The 21,967-nt window shown below is 39.5% G+C and overlaps 2 protein-coding genes across 2 annotated transcripts in view; one reads left to right on the forward strand and one right to left on the reverse strand.

Annotated features, from left to right (window-relative positions):
* Positions 1-14,807, reverse strand: part of LOC116734261 (bromo adjacent homology domain-containing 1 protein) — a 43,524-nt gene extending 28,717 nt beyond the window's left edge. The window contains exon 1 of the mRNA XM_032585543.1: positions 14,134-14,807. The gene's annotated coding sequence lies outside the window, so the exon portion shown is untranslated. The remainder of the gene's footprint in view (positions 1-14,133) is intronic.
* A 3,074-nt stretch (positions 14,808-17,881) lies between these two features.
* On the forward strand, positions 17,882-18,819 carry ora6 (olfactory receptor class A related 6). The gene has a single exon (XM_032586098.1). It carries the CDS (start codon positions 17,890-17,892, stop codon positions 18,817-18,819), a length of 930 nt encoding a protein of 309 aa, XP_032441989.1. The 5' UTR covers positions 17,882-17,889.
* The last annotated feature ends 3,148 nt before the right edge of the window (positions 18,820-21,967 follow it).

The raw sequence follows: 21,967 nt of genomic DNA on the forward strand, positions 1-21,967 counted from the left end.
GTAAAACAGGTCAATTACTGAAAATTACCATTTGTACAACAGTAAGAGAGCTTTTCTGCTTGACTGTCAATATGGATGAAAAGTTTTATTTGTTGATGCAAAGGCAAACATTTATGGATTATTAATTAAAAAAATGTGAAAAGGTTCAATAAAAATATTAATAATAATAAAAGTTGCATCCATTTTTAAGGGTTCAGATAATTGCTGCACCAGAACAGAAATAGAGCAGATATATATGCTTTCTTTCCCCACAGTGGTGAAATTCTGGCGTCACAGCAGCTACAAAAACAATATCGTGTAGCTATTTAAACACAGCATCCTCAAACTAAAAGTATTGTGCAGCTGATTTGGTTAATTTAGAGAAGAAACATGTGCAAGATGTGCATGGACATATCGGTGGATACAAATCAACAACAGACCATTTACAAGAAGTGAAGAAAGTTTGCAAACAGCTGGGACGTGCAAATAACAGCAGAGTTATGAAGACCCTTTGAGTTTTGTTCTTACAGCTGCTGGGAGGAAGGGTCTGTGGTAATGTTCCTTTGTGCACCTATGGATGCAGATATTTCTGAACATATTTCCACTCCATTTGAATACATTGACAATGGTAATCCAGTAAAAGGTGAATTTATTTTACACATATTTATCTCGACTGCCAAAAATGAACTTTAGAGACAGAGTGGCACTAATATTTATTGAATCGTCACTTTTTTTAAACCCCAAATCTTATATGTAACCTCTTAAAACATACAGCCATTGATTATATGCCATCCAGCCTGTATGTTGTTTCTGTTTTATCTTTTACTCCTGCCACAAATGCTGAAAAAGCCGGTTTTTTGTCCTTTTGGCAAATTGTTATGTAATCTGAAAGAATCAGACCCTGCCATCAATGAAACAGCCACTTTGCCACTTTATGCCGACACCAGACCTCTTTCAAGACTAGAAATGGAAAACATTGTGATGAAAAATCAGACACGCTGAAGGGGCCAAGCTGCATACGCACGCAGCATGAACCTGAACGTATTCAGACTGAATCAATTCAAACTCGATCCACAAAGTGTAGGCTGAGCTCTTAGTGCTGTGGGGGGGAGCAGTCTGAGTGATTCTGTCATTGTGCAACATCAACGAACCAACATGTCAAATTCTTTACAGAAGCTGATCTAATCAGGCGTTTTATAACATATAAATAGATAAAAACAAAAGCGGCACAGTGGTTTGGGGGCCAGCGCATTGCCTCGAAGCAAGTAGGTCTCTGAACAGGAACGTTTTAAGATGCTACGGTGCTGTGAAACAGAGTTTGTGACTTTACAAATTTCTTCTGTCTTTGCTTTTTTTTTTTGTTGTCACGCACACTTTTATTTTGTTTTAGGGCATTTAACTAATTTTACAATTAGACAAAAATAATCAGCTATCCAAACCGACCTGGTCCTTTGTGAAAAAGTAACAACTTTACTTCACTGTGGAGAAATCTGGAGAAATCTGGACTAGGTCACTCCAAAACCTTTGGACCGTTTGTGTTTATTGGTTGGGTGCTTTTAGCCATTCGTTTGTGGGCTGGCTATGCAACACAAGTGTTCTTGAGCATAAAGTCAAAAAGTGACGGGTATAAACCAGATTTTATTTTGGCGAATGTGAAACATTTTAGTTTTCTTTTTGGTCATCAGTAGTTTTGGACTGGGGACTCTCCTGGAAGCACTTTTTGTCCCGTCTCTACGTCTAACTGATCAAGGATAATCGCTGGTCTTAACGAAGGCAAAGGAGGATGCATTATCAGTGCATTATTCCTTGGAGTAAATCTGGGCCCGTCTCTAATGAGGAGGTTCCCCACGGTTTCATGTTTGCTCCACTTGTGGATAATGATTCTCACTGAGTTTTGCTGGAGTCCCAAAGCTTTAAAAGTTACTTTTCCAAACTGAAAGATGCCAAAGACCTTGTTTCATCAGTTTGTTTTTTTAGACCAGGGCCTTGCATGCTGCTTTTCGAGATGTTTTAGCCTACGTCCCGTTATAAGACTGATTCTGTTTAAAGGGTTTCTTGACTCTACATGTCTGATTATAGAGTTGGATTTGGACTCAGTTTTCCAAAAGTCTGCCATTAATTGTTGTAAATATCTGACTTAGAGATATCTGATATTTTTTCACTTAATGACTGTAATCACCTTTTAAAAAACAACTATAGCTAATCTTATCAACTAACTCGTAAACACTTTTTCCGAGATCTAAATATAAAGAAAGCAATGCAAAAAAGTAAACTGTAACACATCTCCAGTACCTCTGCACTGTGAAAGAGGTTTTCTTTCACAAACACCTGGTCAGACACGAAACAAAAACTTTCTAAAGGCTAAGGTTAACTTCTTTAGCAGGGGTGCCAAGAGTGTTAGCAAGTACTGTAAATACGTCTCAAACAACCTTGAGTCCCAATCAGGGCGCCGGCGCTACAGCAAACACAAATCTTATCAGCGTATCTGTTAGAGGTGATTTTTATTTCATCCAAACATTCTTGTTATCAATTTTAGGGAGTTCATAAGGAAACATTAGAGTCAGTAAATGTTTAAAACGGTGAGCGCTTGTAGCCTGCGGCCTCAGTGGAAATTAAAATGAACACCAGAATGTTGCGCTTCCATTAAGGCTGATTGAAACAGTCCACATGGACTCATGAGTCCCGCGATTGGAGCTGAAGCTATCCTTTTGCAGATGATAGTGATTGTTGATGTTAGTTATTGATGACAGAGCTGTTGAAAACATTTTAAATGCCATCGTCTTTGGTCTTCAGCGGTTGTGTCATTACACGCAGTCTGGTTTTATATTAATTGTATTCGTAGGCTTCTTTTTTGTTCCAACGTCAAAACACATGGAGATGTTTCCCGTTTTCTCAGACTATTTTGGTTTATGCTGTGCAATAATAATGCATCTGTCTTGTCATAGTTTGTATTCACAACAGTGTCAACTCTGTCTCACTCCCCCTCTCTCCCTTTTGTTTCACAGAAATACACCTAGCTCAGAACCCAAACACACACACACACACCTCATTTCATAGTCGCTCTCTCACACAGAAACATTTCATTCACCTCAGAATCAGATGCACACACATACACAGTTGATTTGTTTAGCCTAAGTTGAAATAATACATTTGATACAAACTTCTCAAGGACACGAGTATTGTATTGTGCTTCATTTCGTTCCTTTCCAAAGAGTAAATAGAGTCTATTAAATTTTTAATCGACTTAATCTGTGACACTGGCTGATTTGGAGAAGGAAATGAAATGATCACTGTGGAATTGTAGTTATTTTTCCGACTGTTCATTTGAGTGCTTGTATTAGACTAGGCGGTGAAATTTATAGGCACATCAGCCCCACCAAGAATTTTTTTTTTTTTCCCCCACTAGCCGCCACTAACGGTTGAAGCTGAACAAAACGCTGAAACTATGGAAACTGGGACATTTTCCACAATTTCCAGCAGAACTTTGTAAGCAATCTCTCTCTGTGTATCTCTGCTCATCCACCGGGTAAATATAGAGATGCCCAAATGCCTCAGAAAACGAACCAAAAAAAGCCAAATAGGAATGTTGACAGTTTTTTATTTTTGTCCGGCTGTACTGGAAAGGCTAAATAACTGTTTTAACACCGAGAGAGAAATCCTGAATGATAGGATTCCGACTCGCTCGGTGTGTGGAGAAATTGTTATTGTACTAAGTGTTTGCTGAACGGTGTTACCTAAGCTTACCAAACACAACTATATATAAAAGAAAAGACAAGAGATAACCATCCACTCATTAAAAGCGCAGCTTGTTTAGCGATGGACTCGCACAATACTGAACTGGATGTCCGGCTTTGCCAGCCAAAACGCTTCATTACCTTTTCATTACGACAGACACCATCAATTTGTGTCTGGACGCCGTCTTCCGCCCAGATACTGAGCGAGCCGGAATCCTATCATTAGAGGACTATTACACCCTGTCCCATGCTGCAACGTTTTCGAACTGTGCTGCATCAGGAGGAAATAGCATCCAATCAGCCCCCATCCTCAGCCCACAGGTGAATCCATTCTTTTCTTCCTTAAACTGCCACATGTCAAAGACGCTCCTGTCTTCCACAAGCCCGGACCACAGACACGCTGTGCCTAAACCCCTGCTGGGAAAGATGCTGCCGAAACTGGCTCGAACTTGGAGTCGTGAATTCGAAGGGTTATTAATAACAAGAGGTTATAAAAGAGCAGATAAGTCACGTGAAAAAGTCAACGGAATGTACATTTTTTTGTACAGCTCAGTCTGTTTTTAATATTCAAGTCCACAGAAATGACACTCAGGACTCATTCTGCCGCAACAACTGATATTTAGAGGGTTAGAAATAGCTATTGGTTATGTTTTATTAGGAATGTAATGGTGTTGTCACTGCAGGCAGCTACTGTCACAAGGGAGCAGAAGCATGCTACAGATGGGAAAAAATGGTCTTCTAACAAGAAGAGGACACTGTGAAAAGGTCAGCATGACAGCACATTTTCTCCAATAAATTAGAAGCCCGAACTGAAGCAAACATGATCAAACGAAATCAAACTACAATAGTTAGAGGCGCGCCCCCGGTGCCCAGGGTAAAAAGGTCTGTGTTGTGGTCCCTGCCACTGAAGAATCCAGCTCGTTTTTCTTCTGAGCTATTTTTGAGGAAAAAATATGTCCAATGAAGCAACAGTAACACTTCTACCAAAAATAAAATACCAGTGGAGCACCCTTGCGTAAAATTACAAAAGTTTGAATATTTTACAAAATGCTACTCTTTTTCTCCTTCTGTTCTTTATGGACTTAATGCAGGTATAACAACCTAATATCTGGCTAATTAGTCATAGGCAGCTATTCTTCATCTTTTCCAGTAGTTGAAAGTTTTCATAAACTTTCAACTCTGGAAAGTTTCTCTTTCATTAAGTCTGTGTAGATTCATCCAAAGAATTTTTAGAATCTCAATTCTTTTTTAAAATTTTTTACAAAATATTGTAAAAACTGTTAATTTGGGGGGGAAATTATGCGTTCTTAACCTTTTAAAATTTGATGTGAAGGCCCTAAAGCAGTTGCTCGGCTAGACAGGTTTTATTAAGGAGCCCTTTGACCAAAAGGGATTGTCGTTTTTTCCCCCCAGATATCTAGGAATGGTTTCAAAAGATAAAAAGTATAAAAACCTGTGCTTTTATACAAGTCAAAATTCACTCATGTTTTTCGCAGCTCAGATTAATATAGGGCTGCCTCTCAAACAAATCAGCAGCAGTGTGCTAGTTATGATACCTCAGACAGATTTAAAGGATCTGTAAACCAACGATGCAGCTAAAGCAGGAAAAGCAACAGTAGTGTCCATATTGGAGAAATAAAACATAAATGCCCTTTTAAAAACATCATACCAGTATAATTTACAGATTATGCACTCAGGTATTTTTTTAAAATCTGCTGAAATGCAGCCGCTGCAGCTTTTTAGAGCTACTGATTAAACACAGTGGTGCAGGATGCTTCATACAGACAAGACAGATTTTGTAAGGAGCAGTCAGTTCAAAGCTAAGAGTCTTACTTTAGTCTGTCACTGACTCTGATTAACATATTTCCCACCAGTCAGAGCAGCTAATAGAGACAAAGTACGCCACGCTCGCAACAGCTGCTCAGCCTCCGTAGACATATGCTTTCGTCAAATCTCTTTTTCTAAAAATCTGCTCGGAAAAAAATACTAAAAATAAAAATCTTCGTCTGAGTGTTTGGTTATTTCACAACGGCTCATTTGAAACCTGAATTACCATTTCGTATCACAGAACTCCCAAGATTACTCAGAATGGCGTTTGACGAAACGGAATCAAAACGTAGACGTCTACTTTGAGTCCTGGGTCTTTCCTAATTTCCACTTGGTGGCATGAAATACACAATTCAGAGTCCAGTTTTATAGCTTACAGAGAGTATACTTTAAGAAGAATAGGTAGTCTTCCCCCCCAAAGGAGAGCAAAGACACATAAGCCACACAAAAGTGACACACCCAGGGAAGACTCAAAGGTCTAAGAGAGGGATCTCTGGCCCAACAGACTCAGTTTAACCTCACCTACAGATCTTAACCTCATCACAGGCGTGACAGTGCCAGAAGCCCCCCGGACCTGGCAGGGCAATGAACATAACTTCCGCTATCAGAGCAGAGCTTTAATACTAGAGAGGCCGCAGGAGGTTAATTACAAAATTACAGCTAAAACACAGTATCGTCCCTGTTAAGAACATGACCGAGAGGCCAGCTGCCAACACTCGCAAGGTAAAAACAGGAGCTGCAAAAGAGGGCTTGACAGATGAAATCAGATTTACTTAATGAGCACAAGGGCAAACGGATAAGAAAAATCTTTTCTCAATGAAATCAGGCAACCGTGACAGTAATCTTGCTCCTCATCAAGAGGTGTCTGTGTACAGAGCTGCTCAAACACCAGCAAGTAGTTGAAAGAAAATATAAAAGTGGTGGATGAAATATCTGACAGCTACTGAAGAAACCTTAATGTAAAGTTATTTAAACATAGCTATATCCTTGAAGCAAAAACCTTGGTGGGTATGGATGGCAGCAGTTAAAAGTTAAAAAATTCTGCTTCAAATGTATCCTCAACAATAATTCCAGGCCATATTTTGTTGGAAAAAGTCTCTCCACATGACTGCTTAATTTAAAAAAAAAAAAAAAGACACTTGGTCCAGTGCCATCATTCTGAACAAAACAGAAGAGAACTTCAAAACGACTTAAGAGACAAAGAGTGAACTTTGCTGGTGTCAAGAGAACGAATTATCAGTAGGCCAATACCAACCCTACAGGGAAGCATGGTGGTGGCAGAATCATACAATGGGAAAGTTTTGCAGCAGAAGGAAGTGGAAGACCAGACAAAATGTAGAAAAAGATGAATGCAACAATGTACCGAGACATCCTGGATGAAAACCTGCTCCCGAGGGCTCTTGTCCTCAGATTGGGGCGACGGTTCAAAGACCCAAAGCACATGGACCAGATCTTAAAAGGACTGGCTCCAGAACCACTCTGTGAATATCCAGAGCCAGAGTCCAGCTTTGAATCTGATTGAACATCTCTGAAGAGATTGAATAACAGTTGCACAGACATTTCCCATCCAACCTGATGGAGGAGGAGAAACACGAAGGAAGAATGGGCAAAGTGAGCCAAGCTTGCAACATCACTGTAAAAAAATAAACTGAGGCTGTAAGCTCTTTTTTCCCCCCACATTGTCCTGAGTGTGACGAATAGGATGTGTGTAGAGTTATGAGGAAACAGATTAATTTGACTAAATTTGATTTGGAATAAGGCTCCAACATAAAATGTGGAAAAAGTGAAGCGCAGTAAATACTTTCCAGATGCACTGTGTCTTAGTAAAATCTGAACTATTAATGGAAGTGATGGTGTTTTACTGAAAATTTCCCCTCCCCAAACACAAAGATTTTTAATTTAAGAGTAGTTCGTGTTTTCTGAGTTAAATGTTCTATTGCTCACAATCTAAACGTCCCAAGCAGTCTAAAACATGCTTCTAGCTTACAAATATGCACTACTTTTCATCAAAGCTTTCTTCCACTTTGTTTTTTTTTTTTACTCTTCTTGTTGGACTCAAACTTCCTGCCTCTGCAACTTAAATCTGCTCACTCAAGTCTATCATCTGCTCACTAATTCCTTTTTGCTCAAATAAGGATGGAAAGGCTAACTCTGCCTAGTAATAGTCACAGCAAATTACTGCCTTCTTTAGAGTGCGTTTGTTTTATTTAATCCAGGTGATGGCAAACAAACAAAGTCTAACCATGAGAACTGCTGACTGACAACAGCTCCACATTGCAAACCTTTTTTTTTTATTATTTGTCGTAGCTGCCATTAGAGGGCGGTGTAAATCTGACTCATAACTGGCAGCGACAACATCGACAGACAAGAAGAAGTAGCCTTGGCAACCCAAGGTTGCCTTAGCAACCAAAGTCGGTTGGTCATTTCTCTCCACAAGGCAGGTTTTGAGGAAAATTTGAGATTTAAGGAGGGAAATAAGAGACATCTGAAATTGCAATCAACGAATGTTGCATTGAAAATGTAAGCTCTTTGTGTAAAACCGTTATATTAGAAAGTTGTGATACAATCGGCTCTCTTCCAATGACCATATGAGCTTCTACAACTATAGAAACATAATACTTCATCGATATCCTCCAAAGAACACAGAAGCCATTTTCTTTTATATGTTTTATGTACCGTATTTTTAGGACTATAAGCAGCTACTCCCCCCCGCGGCTTTTCTGTGGATTTCTTTTTCCAACCACCAGGGGGCTCTTTAGCAGGAAGTGAATCATTGGAAGTCAAAATTGGAAACCAAAGAAGAAAACACTAATTTTCACTTAGAACAAGCACATGCTAGCAGCAGGCACGACGGAGAAATGTTTTCAAACTCATACCATGGAAACCACACGAAGAAGTTCATATGATGCAGTTTTTAAGTTGAAGGCTATCGATCTGGCAGTTAATAGAGCCGCTGCACGTAAGCTCGGAGTGAACGAATCCATGGTTCGGCATTGGAGACGGAGGGCTGCGTCCTTTATAGCAGATTTATTAAGGACCCAGCCTGCATCCTTATGGAAAACCAAGAGCGGCGGAGATACCAGCAGCTTATAGCCTGGTGCGGCTTATATATGTACGTTTCCAGTTTTTTTTTTTTTTTTTTTTTTTTTACTTTGTAGGTGCGGCTTATAGTGAGGTGCGCTTACTATAAGCCGCATAATACGGTATACAAAATGACAAATGACTTGGTCTCTTTAAAGACCCCTTTACAAAAAAAGTCCATCTCAAAGCAAAATAGAAACATGAAGGATGACTCAGGACCTTTGCACCATATGTACTCTACATCTCTCAACCACCTTGTATGGATAAAAAATGTGGACAGCTGCCAAATCCAAACTATCGTTGAGGTTTATAAATCTATACAGCAAGCTGGGGGAAATGAAATGAAAAATAAACCCATGTTAAATACCTTTAACATAACAAGTCAGAATCGACTCTAATTACACTATTTTGTATTTTATTTGAACTTTGAATTTGTGTGTTGGCAGATTGTCTTTATGGCTCACTCATTAGTCCAGTACAGCTGTTAAATGGCAGGTCCTGGCGTGAGTCATTAGAGGACTTCCACATTAAATTTTACGACACTTATGACAGCTCAGTAAAATGGGGTGCGGTCTGTTGGCTCAAAGTGAAAATTTGGTAAAGATTCACTATGTGGTGAAGAAAAAGCTAGCAATACCTCTGAAAGATTAATGTTCAACTACAACAAAGATGTGTGACACAGGGTTGGCCTGCCAAGATCAGTGCAACGTAAACCTGTTTCATATCGGCTCTGAAAACTACATTTGGCAAAAAAAAAAAAAAAAAAGAACTTACAAGTCATACTAAAAAGAGCTGAAACTCTTCAGATTCCAGGGTTTTAATATCAGGACAACTCACACAAAGCAAAGGCTGCCCTGTCATTATTTATTAAACAAAAACAAAGCCAAAAGCCACCTATAGCAGCAATTGCTTAAGTAAATGGATTTCTGTCCAGAAAACCACATATTTAAGATAACTTTTCCAATTTGTTGTGGAGGAGTTTGGACCCACTCTTGTTTGTGCACAGCTCATTTACTGTCCCACTCCAGGATTTCAATCAGGTAAATGCTCTTATGCTTGAAATAACTATGCAGCTGCATGACCAAAGTTCAACTGTCACACAGATGGCTTTGCAGGTGACATTAGGAAACTTAAATCTATCCATCCTGGCATTGCGTGGCATACCTGATCAGTAACCTAACAAAACTCGTGCGTTTATCAAAATCCTCACTCCTGATGACTGAGCATTTAATTATTAACTAACTGCTGCTTTTCATTTGAAACCCCAATGAAAGTAGTTAGACTGTACGTAGTTTTTCCAAACACATTTTTTACATTTTGGCTAATTTTCTTTGTTTATTTAATTACATTGTGGAATCTGATTTGAGAAACAAAAAAATTCAGATAAATTAAATTTACAACTGGTATAAGTGAGTCCGACAAGGAGTAGGGAGGGAGGACAATTTTAATAACAGACATTGTATTTCACTGGATTTTTTTTGTTTGTTTTGGCATACCAACACAATGTAGCGCATTGACGAATATTCATGCACTCCAGCAATCTGGAATTTATGCAAGAGTTTTAGAACAATTTGAGAAAGAAAGCCATATGAGGTCCAAGAAGGTGATCTGGTCAGATGAGACCAAAAATGTTCCTGGTCTAGTGGAAACTAACGCTACACATCACCCAAAATACAGCATCACCATGGTGAAAGATGCTCTTGATGTAGATATAAGAAGCTGTGGGGAGAAGGAAGCTGGTCAAAGTGGATGGGAAGATTGATGGAGCTAAACCAGGGTTTACCGGTCACTTGATTAAGGTGTTTTGACCCAGGGTGACATGTAAAATGTGGGACACTGGTGCTTAAGGCCCGACTGTGGACTAAACATAAGTTACCCCTGGATAATAACCTGCTAGTGTTCAATAGAACAAGAAACAAATGAAAGCAACGGCCCAGTCAAACCAAAATCCAAAATAGAAGAACCTGAAAGGTGTATTTCACAGATGCTCTCCATCAAATCTGATTGATTGCGAAGATTGAACTGGAAAAATTGCAGTTACTAGAAGTCAGAAGAGGTCTACGTCATATTATATCCTCTCAAAAGAGAGGGAGGATATAAGTATGACGCACCATTCATAAATAAAGTGGTAGATATCACCTCTTCATGGTTTATCAAACGATCAACATCACAAAATAAGGATGATGCCAAGGTTCTCTCGTTAGCCCCACCAAAAGAAATAATCCTTTTCTATTAAACCTCTCTAAGGTCTTAATTTAAAAACAGCTAGAGGGCAACAAAAGATTAATTATGCATAATTTTAACGTAGAAAATGTTCTGCCCCCCCCCAACAAAAAAAAGAAAAAAGAGCAAATTTCCTTTACAAGTCAAACCCTTTTCTTAACGGACCACAAAATCCACCTCAAGCACCTTTGTCTAGCCACTATTATAGCTGAAACTGCCACAATTCCTCAGAAATGTCAAATTTCATTGACAGTAACCATAAAATTTTATTCCTTTAGTACATTTTGCCAACACTTTTCTGTTTAAAAAAAAAAGTCTGTTAGCTTTAGACAGCTTACACAATGCTGTTCCAGTGTATAAAAAAAGGAGCATAAATGCTTCTGGTATTAGTTTGTACTTTAAAATAAAAATAATGAGACAGTCAAAATCTCGCCTAATCATCTACAATTTAAACTACTTGGAAATTAGGAGAATAATTTGACATCGCATTAAATTGCATTTATGCAATAAGCAGATTGCCGTCATATCAAATACATTATCCCCCACATCACAATTTTCTATATGTAATCCTGAGCAGCTGAACAGCTTAAGCAACAATCAGTTCAAAAAGAAATTTCAAAGCCTGTTGATTATAAGTTCTGTACGTCTCTGACCTAAACAGCTCCACAAAAATCATTTTGTTTCTCAAAATGTGTCTTGGCATCCTACAGTAGTTAAATGTTCAAATGTCCCAACATCAGTCAAAAAAATTGAATTAAAAAGTCCACAATCAGCCTAAACTATGTTTTTTCTCTCTCTACTTTTCTCTCCCATAATTCACTTGCCAGCTTTCTTTACCGAGACTAAACCTTTTATTCAGTCACACAGTTCTGCTTACAAACTGAAAGTTGACTGGAGTTTTGCAAAGTCACATTGGCTGTTATCCCAGTTTGAGACCAAACCGTACCTTGGACTTCAACTCTGTTTTCCCTAATTATGTCTGAGAAAGCCAGACATAATTAACAAAGCAGGTTGAAAATGTAGCTGCAGAGAAAGTTTATGGATGTAATGATTAAGGATAGAATATTAATGTGACCGTATTAAGCCATTCAAGGGATCCCGCAGGGCTCGATTCTTGGGCCTTTGCTAAGTTTTTGCAAGTTCTGCCCCTCAGTTCCATTCCTTACCCTCTGCAACAAAACAACTGGGTCAAACACCTGCAAAGACGAACCCCACTCTGATTTATAGCCATATAATCAATCGCAAATCAAGCCAGTGTGACCCTCACATGTGAGCTTTCAAAGACCTGGGAGATTCATGGAGTGAAAATGTGCATACTCCACTCTATCTACAGATTTTTCTGTTTCATATGTTTTATTTGTACTCCTTTTTATGCTATTTTTAAATTCGCTTTATTAAAAAGAAGCTGGTTGTGCTCGACGGAGGACAGAGATGGAGTGAGAGAGAGGCAGACGATTTGCTGTGGTCACTGCACAAAAGGGAACAGCCAACAAAAACCAGACAAAGCATTTTTCTTGCAGGACTAAAGAGTGGGAACACCAGCAGACGTAGTCTTGCGCTGTTTAGATTTGACTGATCTCATAAAGAGCTCTTGGGTCACATCTCGGTTTTAGTCCGGAAAGAAAACGAAGTGATCAAAAGGAATAACTCCACACATCACTTTCTGCGCTCGGTGCCGAGAATCAGCCGAGGCCCCCGGAGGTTTTATCTGTCATCTCTCGTAACAGCACAACCCGTTTATATAAGCTCACTGGCAGAACAGACAAACTAAAAATGTGGGCTAATTGCTCTGGCATTTATGAAGCCTCTTCATTCACCTGAGCAAAGAGAGCTAAATCAGCATCCAGCTACTCCGGTTTTTGTTCAGTGGATTCACAATAGCTCGTTAAAGGCTCCAAGCGAGTCACACCAGGTGAGCACACCCCACTCTGAAAATGCCACCAACAAAGTGCCAATGCAAAAACATTAGCGTCGCTTCAAATTCCACCCTAAGATACAGAGTGTATTTGTTTTCCATAATGCAGTTTTCAAGAAAAGCAATAATTAACACAAGGTACATATTTTGTGTTTTTATTTTCATTTCTGTCAACTCCAAATTGAGCTGAACACTTACTGATAGTTTTTGGGTCTCGATGAAAGTGGTTGATTTACCTCGGAACAGGTTTGGGTTGTTTTTGTTATTAACCAAATGAGCCGTAATGTTTTCAAATATGTGTATTCCAGAGATTCCCGTGCAAGGTCTCGTTTTCCATCAAAACATTGGTGGGATGTTGTAACTCAAGTCTCCACCCGTTACTCACAATTCGAGAAAAAGTTATTGCTGGAACCACGAGTTTCATTTCCAGATCATTACAGGACAATGACCTGATCCACACCGGCATGTCTGCCTCTGAATTACTTTTAGTTTTTCCTCTTAATTACATCACAATCACATCATTTGATAACTGTTTCGTGTTTCTCCTTGTGTTTATATTTAAAATTTCTTTAAGGATGTGAAACGTTTAAGAGCGACAGAAGCCCAAAAGCAAAAAGAACTCTGAAAGGGAGCAAACACTTTTTTTTCTCCCACCACTCTGAGTCTCTGACACACAAATCATTTTTTTTTTTTGTCCAATTTCATTTGTGAAGGAAACGAATGAATCATTTTCCTTCCACTTCACCATTTTTATGTTGGTCTACCATATAAAAACCTCAATAAAACACGCTGAGGTATGTGGTTGGAGAGGGGCAAAATGTGAAAAAGTTCAATACTTCTATACAAACCATTCTATACGCACCATAAAGTTTCAATCCCACGTGAACGTGCACCGCCTATCCACGTCAATACTTTCCCACCACCAGCCCACACACCCCACCCCCCAAACAACAAGCAGAGACACACATTAAAACTGGAAACACGCCATGCATCCTTTCAGGTGATCCAAACATCAGTCAGAGAAGCTGGGGTCCCAGTAGTTGACCTTGTTGGACTCCCTTTCCCCCCCCCCCCCCGGGGATCCAGCGGTACTATTATTGCTTTCACTTGTGCTGGTGCTGGAAGTGGCAGCAGAGGGTAGGTGGGGGCGGAAGGGGGTAGATTGATAACAAACGCCTTCAACTCCCGATTGTGCAACAATTCTGCTCCCTGGGAATCTGCTCCATCATCCTGGATATTATCTGCCCTTGCGATCACTGTTTAGGAAAATACACAAGATTGGCCGCGCAACCCTTATCCTGGCGAATAAAGCAAACAAATAAATAAAGCAGCCCAGCCAAAGAGGGAAGGTAATGTGGAGCAGTCGCTACTTACCCGAACGTGGGTTTATGTGGCTCCACTACCTCTCCTTGTTTTCGCAGGCGTCAGGAAAAAATAAATAAATAAATAAACACCTTATTTATGCATAAAGGTAACCCTCATCCGACTGGTTTGTCCACGCAGCTCCGGTAAAGGGAATTAGCTCAGATATCAGCGATGTTTCGCAGCTCCACTCGAGAGACAGCCTCAGCTGAAAAGAGCCAGCAACTGAGTTCCCGTAAGAGAGAAGAGAAGAGAAGGCAACACTCCTTTTTTTTCCTCCCCTCTGTCTCTTTCTCTCTTCCCCTCCAGAGCCGAGCTCTGCTGGTGTTTCCCCCCCCACCACCTCACGCGTTATCCCGTCCACTCTCCCGACAAAAAAAACCTTTAAAGAGTTCCCGTTTCGAAGAAGGTCGGCACACGTCGCTTCATATCCGCCACTTAGCATTAACACGCAGCTTTCAGTTTGCGCACCAGCTACTGAACAACAACTAGCAGCGGCAGCGGCAGCAGCGGCGGCGGTACAACACGGCTGGCTGGCAGGCTGGGTGGGTGGGCTGAGTCCCGCTTCCTGCCGCGCGAAGCCCAGAAATCCACAGAAAAGGTCTTCACGCGCTTCTTTTAAAATATAAGTGACAAGCGAGTTTCATATTGCAACAACCAGAACATCAACATCCTACTTTTTTTTTTTTTTTTTCCTCGAGCTGAAGCATGTGATGGCAACATGGTGTGTGTTTTTAAAGGGGCATCGCAGGCGGGTGGGTGTATCATCGGACCCTATAGGTTTCCTTCTTTAGTTTCTGGGAAGGATGCGCCGTGTCAATAATTGGAGTTTATTGTTTTTTTGTTTTTTTTTGGTATGAAGAAGCTCAGCGGCATCAGCGTGTCTCAAACAGAAATGAAAGCCAACTTTACATCAGCTTAGACCCCGAAAACCTACAAGCGTAGGGGTCCCTTGTGAGCCTATTCAGGGTAGGTCAGTGCATCAGATCCATATACAAACAGGTGCATATAAATATATAAATAAAAAGTTATTTTTGTTCCAATATTTCAATTCAAAGAGGGGAACTAGAAAACATAGCAATATTAAAACGTTTTTCTTTCCAGTCATAGAGACCAGATGTGAGGTTTTAGAAATGACTGGTATCCTCCATGACTTGACATCACCAAAGGTCAATACTAAATAACTGGGATGATTACATGATTTTCTCACAAGACAGAGCTTGGATCTGAGAGTTACATCAATCCCAACCTCAGTGCATTTTTGCTGTAAACCAGTGCCATCGATAACAATAGATTTCCCAAGCATTTTAGGAACTCGTTAACGAATAAACATCAGCACACCATGTGAGCTTCTGGTTTACCGAGACCATCAGCGGCGCTAACAGACAGTTTATCACTACAACTTTCACTATGACTTATTCGTGTGAGTAATACATTGTTTGTCAAGACACAAAGCAAGAAAACTACACAGGCCTATATTTAAATGAGTGCAACTGTAGGAGACCGCACTGCAGTTTTTTTTTTTAATTTTTATTTATCAGCTGTTTAAAGAAAGATACAGACTTCAAAAATCAATCTGCGATTTGTCTTCTGAATTTGCAACTGAGATCCAAGCAGCCAAAGTGAGCATCCTTCATAAGACGACTGGACTCACTAGGAGAAAGCGAGGAGCTCCCTCATCTGGAGATGCTGCTTCCTAAAGAAGATGATTCAGAATCAATTCAGCCTATAACTTTGGAGGATAGTCTAGTAATCTTGGTGTTTGTTGCTTGAAATTTAGGTAAGAGGAAATAATGGAGGGTTTTCTTCAAGCTTTTATTTATGTATGCTATTGTAGAATATGATCTATAAATATGACTGCTTATGAGAATTTGTCTTGGTGAAATTAAAATAAATCATATATTTGATTTATGTCCTTTCTGTAACGCTGTGTCACAATCCTAAATAACATCAACAGTAAGCTATTTACTGGCCTCCACAAAGGTAAGAAATAATCATAAGAGTCAAAGACATCCTTTATTTTCATTAGTCGGTCATTAAAAATGTAATCCTTCCATCAGTCAGTGACTTCTTCTACAGTGGCTGAATAGCAAACTATGTATTTAATAATGGCTTTCCAGATTAACATTTTTATTAAAGTGTACGTGGCAGCATAGCAGTTTCAGACCAAATTAAATATTTCAACAGATACTTAGAAAATGTCATGTGTAACTTCTGCTTCAGATTAGCAATGTAAAAAGAAGTACATATTTCCCATTTGTCAGTAAATGTTTAAGTCGGAGAAAATGAAAAATATTGAATAGTGTCAAGGAATTATCCATTTTTAGGATGCTATTTTGTGGATTTAGCTTTGCCAAATAGGCTATCTGGATTTTGAATCTTTTTGCCTAAATGCACAAAACTCTGAACATTTTCTCTGCGTTTCAATTTTTACATTAACACCCAAAATTAATTTTTGATTGCTGCCCTAGAAACAATTTGTGCAGCAACCTGGTGGCTGTTGGCATTTCCGTCAATACAATCCATCAAATGTTTGGTAGGGGGGAAAAAAAGACACTAAAGCATGATACAAAGTAACAGATACTTTAGTTTATCATTGTAGTATCAAGTTTTTATAACAGTCCATTGTTTAAATCTGTGGTAAAATGATTACAACTTCCTCCACTGTCCAGGCTCATTGTGCAACACACACAGATTACCAACTTGCTGCCAGTGTGGAGCTTTTCCTTAGTTACAGGCGCTCTCTGGGATTCACAATCAAGCTGAATCAGGATGCAGGGCTTGGTTAAAGAAAACGAAGACTAACAAGACAGTACCAAACGCAAAAAGAGACAAGCTGGAACATGACCTGGTCCTGCGCCAACACCAAGGGTCCAGAAGCCCCTGTCCCATTAAAGTGCTTCCTCCGTTTGTTCACAACAGCACACACAAGGGAACGTGCGGTAAAACTGCCATTCTCTTTTATTCAGTAAAACTTACAAGCTCACAGGACAACTTATTGTCTGTTCAAGCTATTATATCGTAGTGGAAGTGTGTGTTGTATTCCTATAGGAAGCATAGAATGTTTCATGTTTCTACTTAAAATGAACAGGTTCTTTCAATTTGAAAAGGTCCACAAATTTAGGAAGAATTACCTGCTTCTACTAAGCTGAATCCATCCATTTCTAAAACCTGCTTTATCCAGGCAGACTGGTAGAGGGGCTAGTTTCTATCCCAAATGGTCCATGGGTGGGAGGTGGGATACAACCAGAAGAGGCGGCATCTGTATCACAGGGCAATACAGAATACATGTTCACTTTTTGATAGGTTAAAAGTGTAATATATATATATATATATATATATATATATATAGGGGATGTTTTGTCATGTAAAGTATTATGTCACTTTTACGAGAAATGTCAAGGTAGCAGAAAATGTCAAGTGCTATAAACAAGTTTTTTTTTTAAAGACTAGTTAGTTGAAAAAACATGCTGCTCTCTAAAGTCAGACATTGGTCTCTAGATGAAGTGTTGAAAAGCTCAGAGGTAAGACTTTAATTACTCCCAGCCTTCTGGTGTTTCCAACTGCCTCTTGTTTCCCTGCCTTCATAATCAACACAGCCAATCACCAACCTAGATTCCTGCCCTCTTTGAGAACTGGATAACAAGGTTGTGACGAAATTAATTTCATGACTTTGCTTCTTGCAGGAAAGATAGTTCATCGCCTCGTTTCTTTGAGAAGAGCACAGACAAAAAGATAGATTTTGTTGGATCCGGCACACTTTGAGCAATGTCTCACCTTTCTGTCGACCTCCTGGGCCTGAGAATGTTTGTTTCATGCGTAGGACTTGTAGGTAACATCTTCCTCATCCTTTTCATCTTCCAGACCAGAGTGTCCCACATAAAATCCTTTGAGCTCTTTCTACTGGGACTCGCTTCATTCAACCTAGAGGAAATTGTCAGCATAAATGTCTATCATGTTATCATACTTGACACTGTTTTCACCACTACCGGTGCCTGGTGGTGTCGCTTGCTTAAGTTCATGACTACCTTTGGTGAAATAGCCAGCATCCTCTTCACCGTCGTCATCTGCATCTTCCGCTACCAGAAGCTGAGAGACGTCGACCACAGGGGCAGCCTCCCGATTTGCCTGGACAGCATCTCATCTGCGTGGACGTTGAGTGGAGTTTGCGTGACGCTCTCCGCCCTCCTCAGTCTCCCGATGTTTGCCATTGCTTTTCGAGGATCCGTGGAAAACGCGACGGAAAACAGAGGAGGATGCCCTACGGATTTCTTTCAGTGTGATGAGAATTACTGTCCCATCCTCAACTGTGTGTACAAATACCTCATCATGCTGCTGTGCCACCTGCTGCCCTTGATCATTGTCACGGTTACCAGCTGCTTGACCATTGTAGTGCTCCTGGGCCGAACAAATACAGTGACACCGGCCAATGATATCATATCCCCCGATCACCACCCTGGGAAGAGTCACGGTTTCTATCGAAGTACGGTGGCTGTGGTAGCAGCCATGGGATTGTTTCAGGTAGACTGGACTCTCTACCTAATCCTTCAGTGGACTTTTAGCCCAAGTGACTGTCCTATTTGGGTTGAAATTGAGTTCTTTATCTCAGCTTCCTACATGTCTATCAGTCCATATGTGTATGGCATAGGGGGCCACTTGTTTTCTCTTGAGAACTGCAAACATTTGCTTAAGCATTAAATAAGGTTCTCTCTGAAGTGCTTAATCTTTTTTTTTTTATTATTATTATGAAATGGTAGTGAGCAAATTAGTATTTGCAGCAGCTCAGTAAAAGCTTTAACCTTCAACTTTGAACCATTAATCCAGTAAGTGGATAATGAGATAGATTTACATTTACTGCTGAATTATGCCCCTGCTTGAGGAAAATATTTTCACTGATTTGTTAGAAAGATTCCGGCTCCTATATACTGTATTAAATTTAGTCTAAACTGAGCAGCCTTTCCAAACAGCCCAGCAGGTGGATGTGGTGCAGTTTACCTTAAATGAACTGTGTCTGCCTCTCGCTGGAAGATGCTAATTCAAACAGTGCCTGCTCTTTTAGTGCAGCGCTCAATACGGTGCAGAGGCTTTCAGTGCTGTGAACAGAACATTGTGACCTTAGCGTAAATGGAGAGAAGCAAATCCTGACATACAAACACCCAGCATCAAACAGCTGGAGACAGCTTGGATGTTTCTGCACATTACTGACTCTTCAGTGCAAATAGCGATAATGTTTTCATCTAACGGTTCCCTGAAAGCATCAGAGATTAGACTCATTTTGGTGAAATTTGCTCCACATAAATGTCCCAGCAGCCCAGTTAACCTGGTCATAACTTTACCCATGCAAGTCACACCAAAACCCAGATATCAAGACATTATCAATCATGTTTATTCTGTACTGTTGTGTAATCCCCTGTATATTAAACATGTACAAATGACTAAAAATGCAACTTGTGTTTGATTTTAGTGACTGGATTTACATGCAATGAACTAAATCTTTGTAAGCCTGTTCGGCTCCTTTACTCCCAGAATCACATACCTCTGTGTATATCAACATGGGTGCATTGTGATATCAGTAACTTGCATTACATTTTCCTGGCTTTAACTTAAACAAGAGGTATTATGCAAAATTGACTTTTTGAGTTTTATATAATGTTATTTCCTCATCAAAAACATCCTGGAGTGTTGCATTTCCAGTGGCAACCATTTGGTGGCACCTACACACTTGATCTTACGACGGACCGCCTATTTACCCACAGCTCCACCTTGGAGTTGCAGCTTCCCCACTCAAATCCTTCAGATTAGCAGCAGCAATAGCAAACACCTAGTGGAACTGCACGTCTGCTGAGCTCATCATACGAACTACTTTTCAGTCCAACACTCCAGTCCAACAAATTACACAATGAGAAGCATTTATGTATGGGACACATATAAGTTTGAACATGGACTGAATCTGGGATATGAGTAGCATCCCAGATTAAACCAAAATAGAACAAAGTGATCTTATAGGTAATATTTAGTGGAGTAAACTATAAGTAAACTTTAAGTAAGATATAAAAAATAACCTTTAAGTCATTGATTGTTTTCCCGTGGTTCTACAAATTAGCACGTTCATTACGAAACACTTTCATTAGATGGCACCATTTTGTACCTGCAAAAAGTCTGCACGAAGCAACCAGAGTTGCATTATTTTAGATTAAGAGATAAAGTTATTTCTAACCCTTGTGTGTTGTGTGGTAACCTCATGTTAAGAGGGTTGAACCAAAACAACATTAGGAAAACATTTTGATCCATATAAGCACTATAAGTGTAAAACCATCAAATAATTTTTGTTATAATAACTATTTGAGACCAAGCTATATCTTACTTAAGGCACCCAACTTGCTTTGCTGGCATGGGTTGCATTTAGAAAACATGTGTTGTCCTTTACAAAAGCTCCATTGGGATCCAAAGCCCCTTTAGTACAACTAGCCTGAGCGAAAACAAAATGGGGCCCACAAGCACACACTGGCTGGGTCGGTGTCTGTGCCTACCTGAAACATGTCATTGGGGGTTACAAGTAAAATACATGACTGATGCCTGGTGAAGTTTTAGAAAAACACAGACAATCAACAATACTGTATTTAGTTTCATTAAACAAGGCAGCAGCTGCAGAGCAGCTGATATTAATTTTAAAAAAGTATTTATTTACACTCAATTTTAATACTACTCTACTAAAAAGTTTGGATGAATTCTAAATTATTTTCTGTGCTGTTTGATGGTTACTTTTAGAGGTAGCCTTTTCCTTTTCTAAACATTGTCTTAATAGAACACCTTCAACTTTTGGAGAATATTTATGTGACTTCCTGTGTGATAAGACAGCACAGAAACAGAACTCGTCTTAACAAGGTCGTTGGTCGAAGCCCAAAAACCTTCTATGGTGCCGATGACACACAGCTGTACATTAGTCTTTCACCAGGAGATTACAGTCAGGTTCAAATACTCACTAAATGTATTGAGCAGATTAATGTCTGGATGGGCCAAAATTTCCTCCTACTAAATAAAAATAAAACTGAAATATTAGTGTTTGGGCCAAAAGAGCATAGATTAAATATAATCACCCACCTTCAGTCCATTGGATTAAAATGTTCTGACGAAGCCAAGAATCTGGGGGTGATCATGGATCCTGATATGAACTTTAATAACCACATCAAATCTATCATAAAAACATCATACTACCATCTAAAAAATATTGCTAAAATTACACGACTCATGTCCCCACAAGACTCTGAAAAATTAGTTCATGCCTTTGTTTTTAGTAGACTCGATTACTGCAATGGAATTTTTACTGGATTATCAAAAAAAAGCAATAAGACAGCTCCAGCTTCTGCAGAATGCTGCTGCAAGAGTCCTAACTAAAACAAAAAGAGATCAGCATATCAGTCCAGTTCTAAAATCTCTTCACTGGCTGCCTGTTGCTCGAAGAATAGAATTTAAAATCTCCTTAATAGTTTACAAAGCACTTCATAATAGAAACCCAGACTACATTTCTGATCTTCTTCAACCCTGTATACCACTCAGACCTTTAAGATCATCAGAATCAAACCTACTAACTATTCCGAGAGTCAGAACTAAACACGGTGAAGCAGCTTTTAGCTTTTATGCTCCAACACTCTGGAATAGGCTTCCTGCTCTCTGTAAGACTGCCCCTACCTTGAGTTTATTTAAAACAAGGTTAAAAACCTTCTTATTTGACGCTGCCTATTCTTAAATTTTTATTTTATTTTATTTATTTAACTATATTCAAATTTGTAATGTTTATTTTGTTTATTTTTATTCTGTTGTATGTTGTTTTTAACTTCTTTGTACA

This window comes from Xiphophorus hellerii, chromosome 15 (assembly GCF_003331165.1).
Source record: "Xiphophorus hellerii strain 12219 chromosome 15, Xiphophorus_hellerii-4.1, whole genome shotgun sequence".
NCBI lineage: Eukaryota > Metazoa > Chordata > Actinopteri > Cyprinodontiformes > Poeciliidae > Xiphophorus > Xiphophorus hellerii.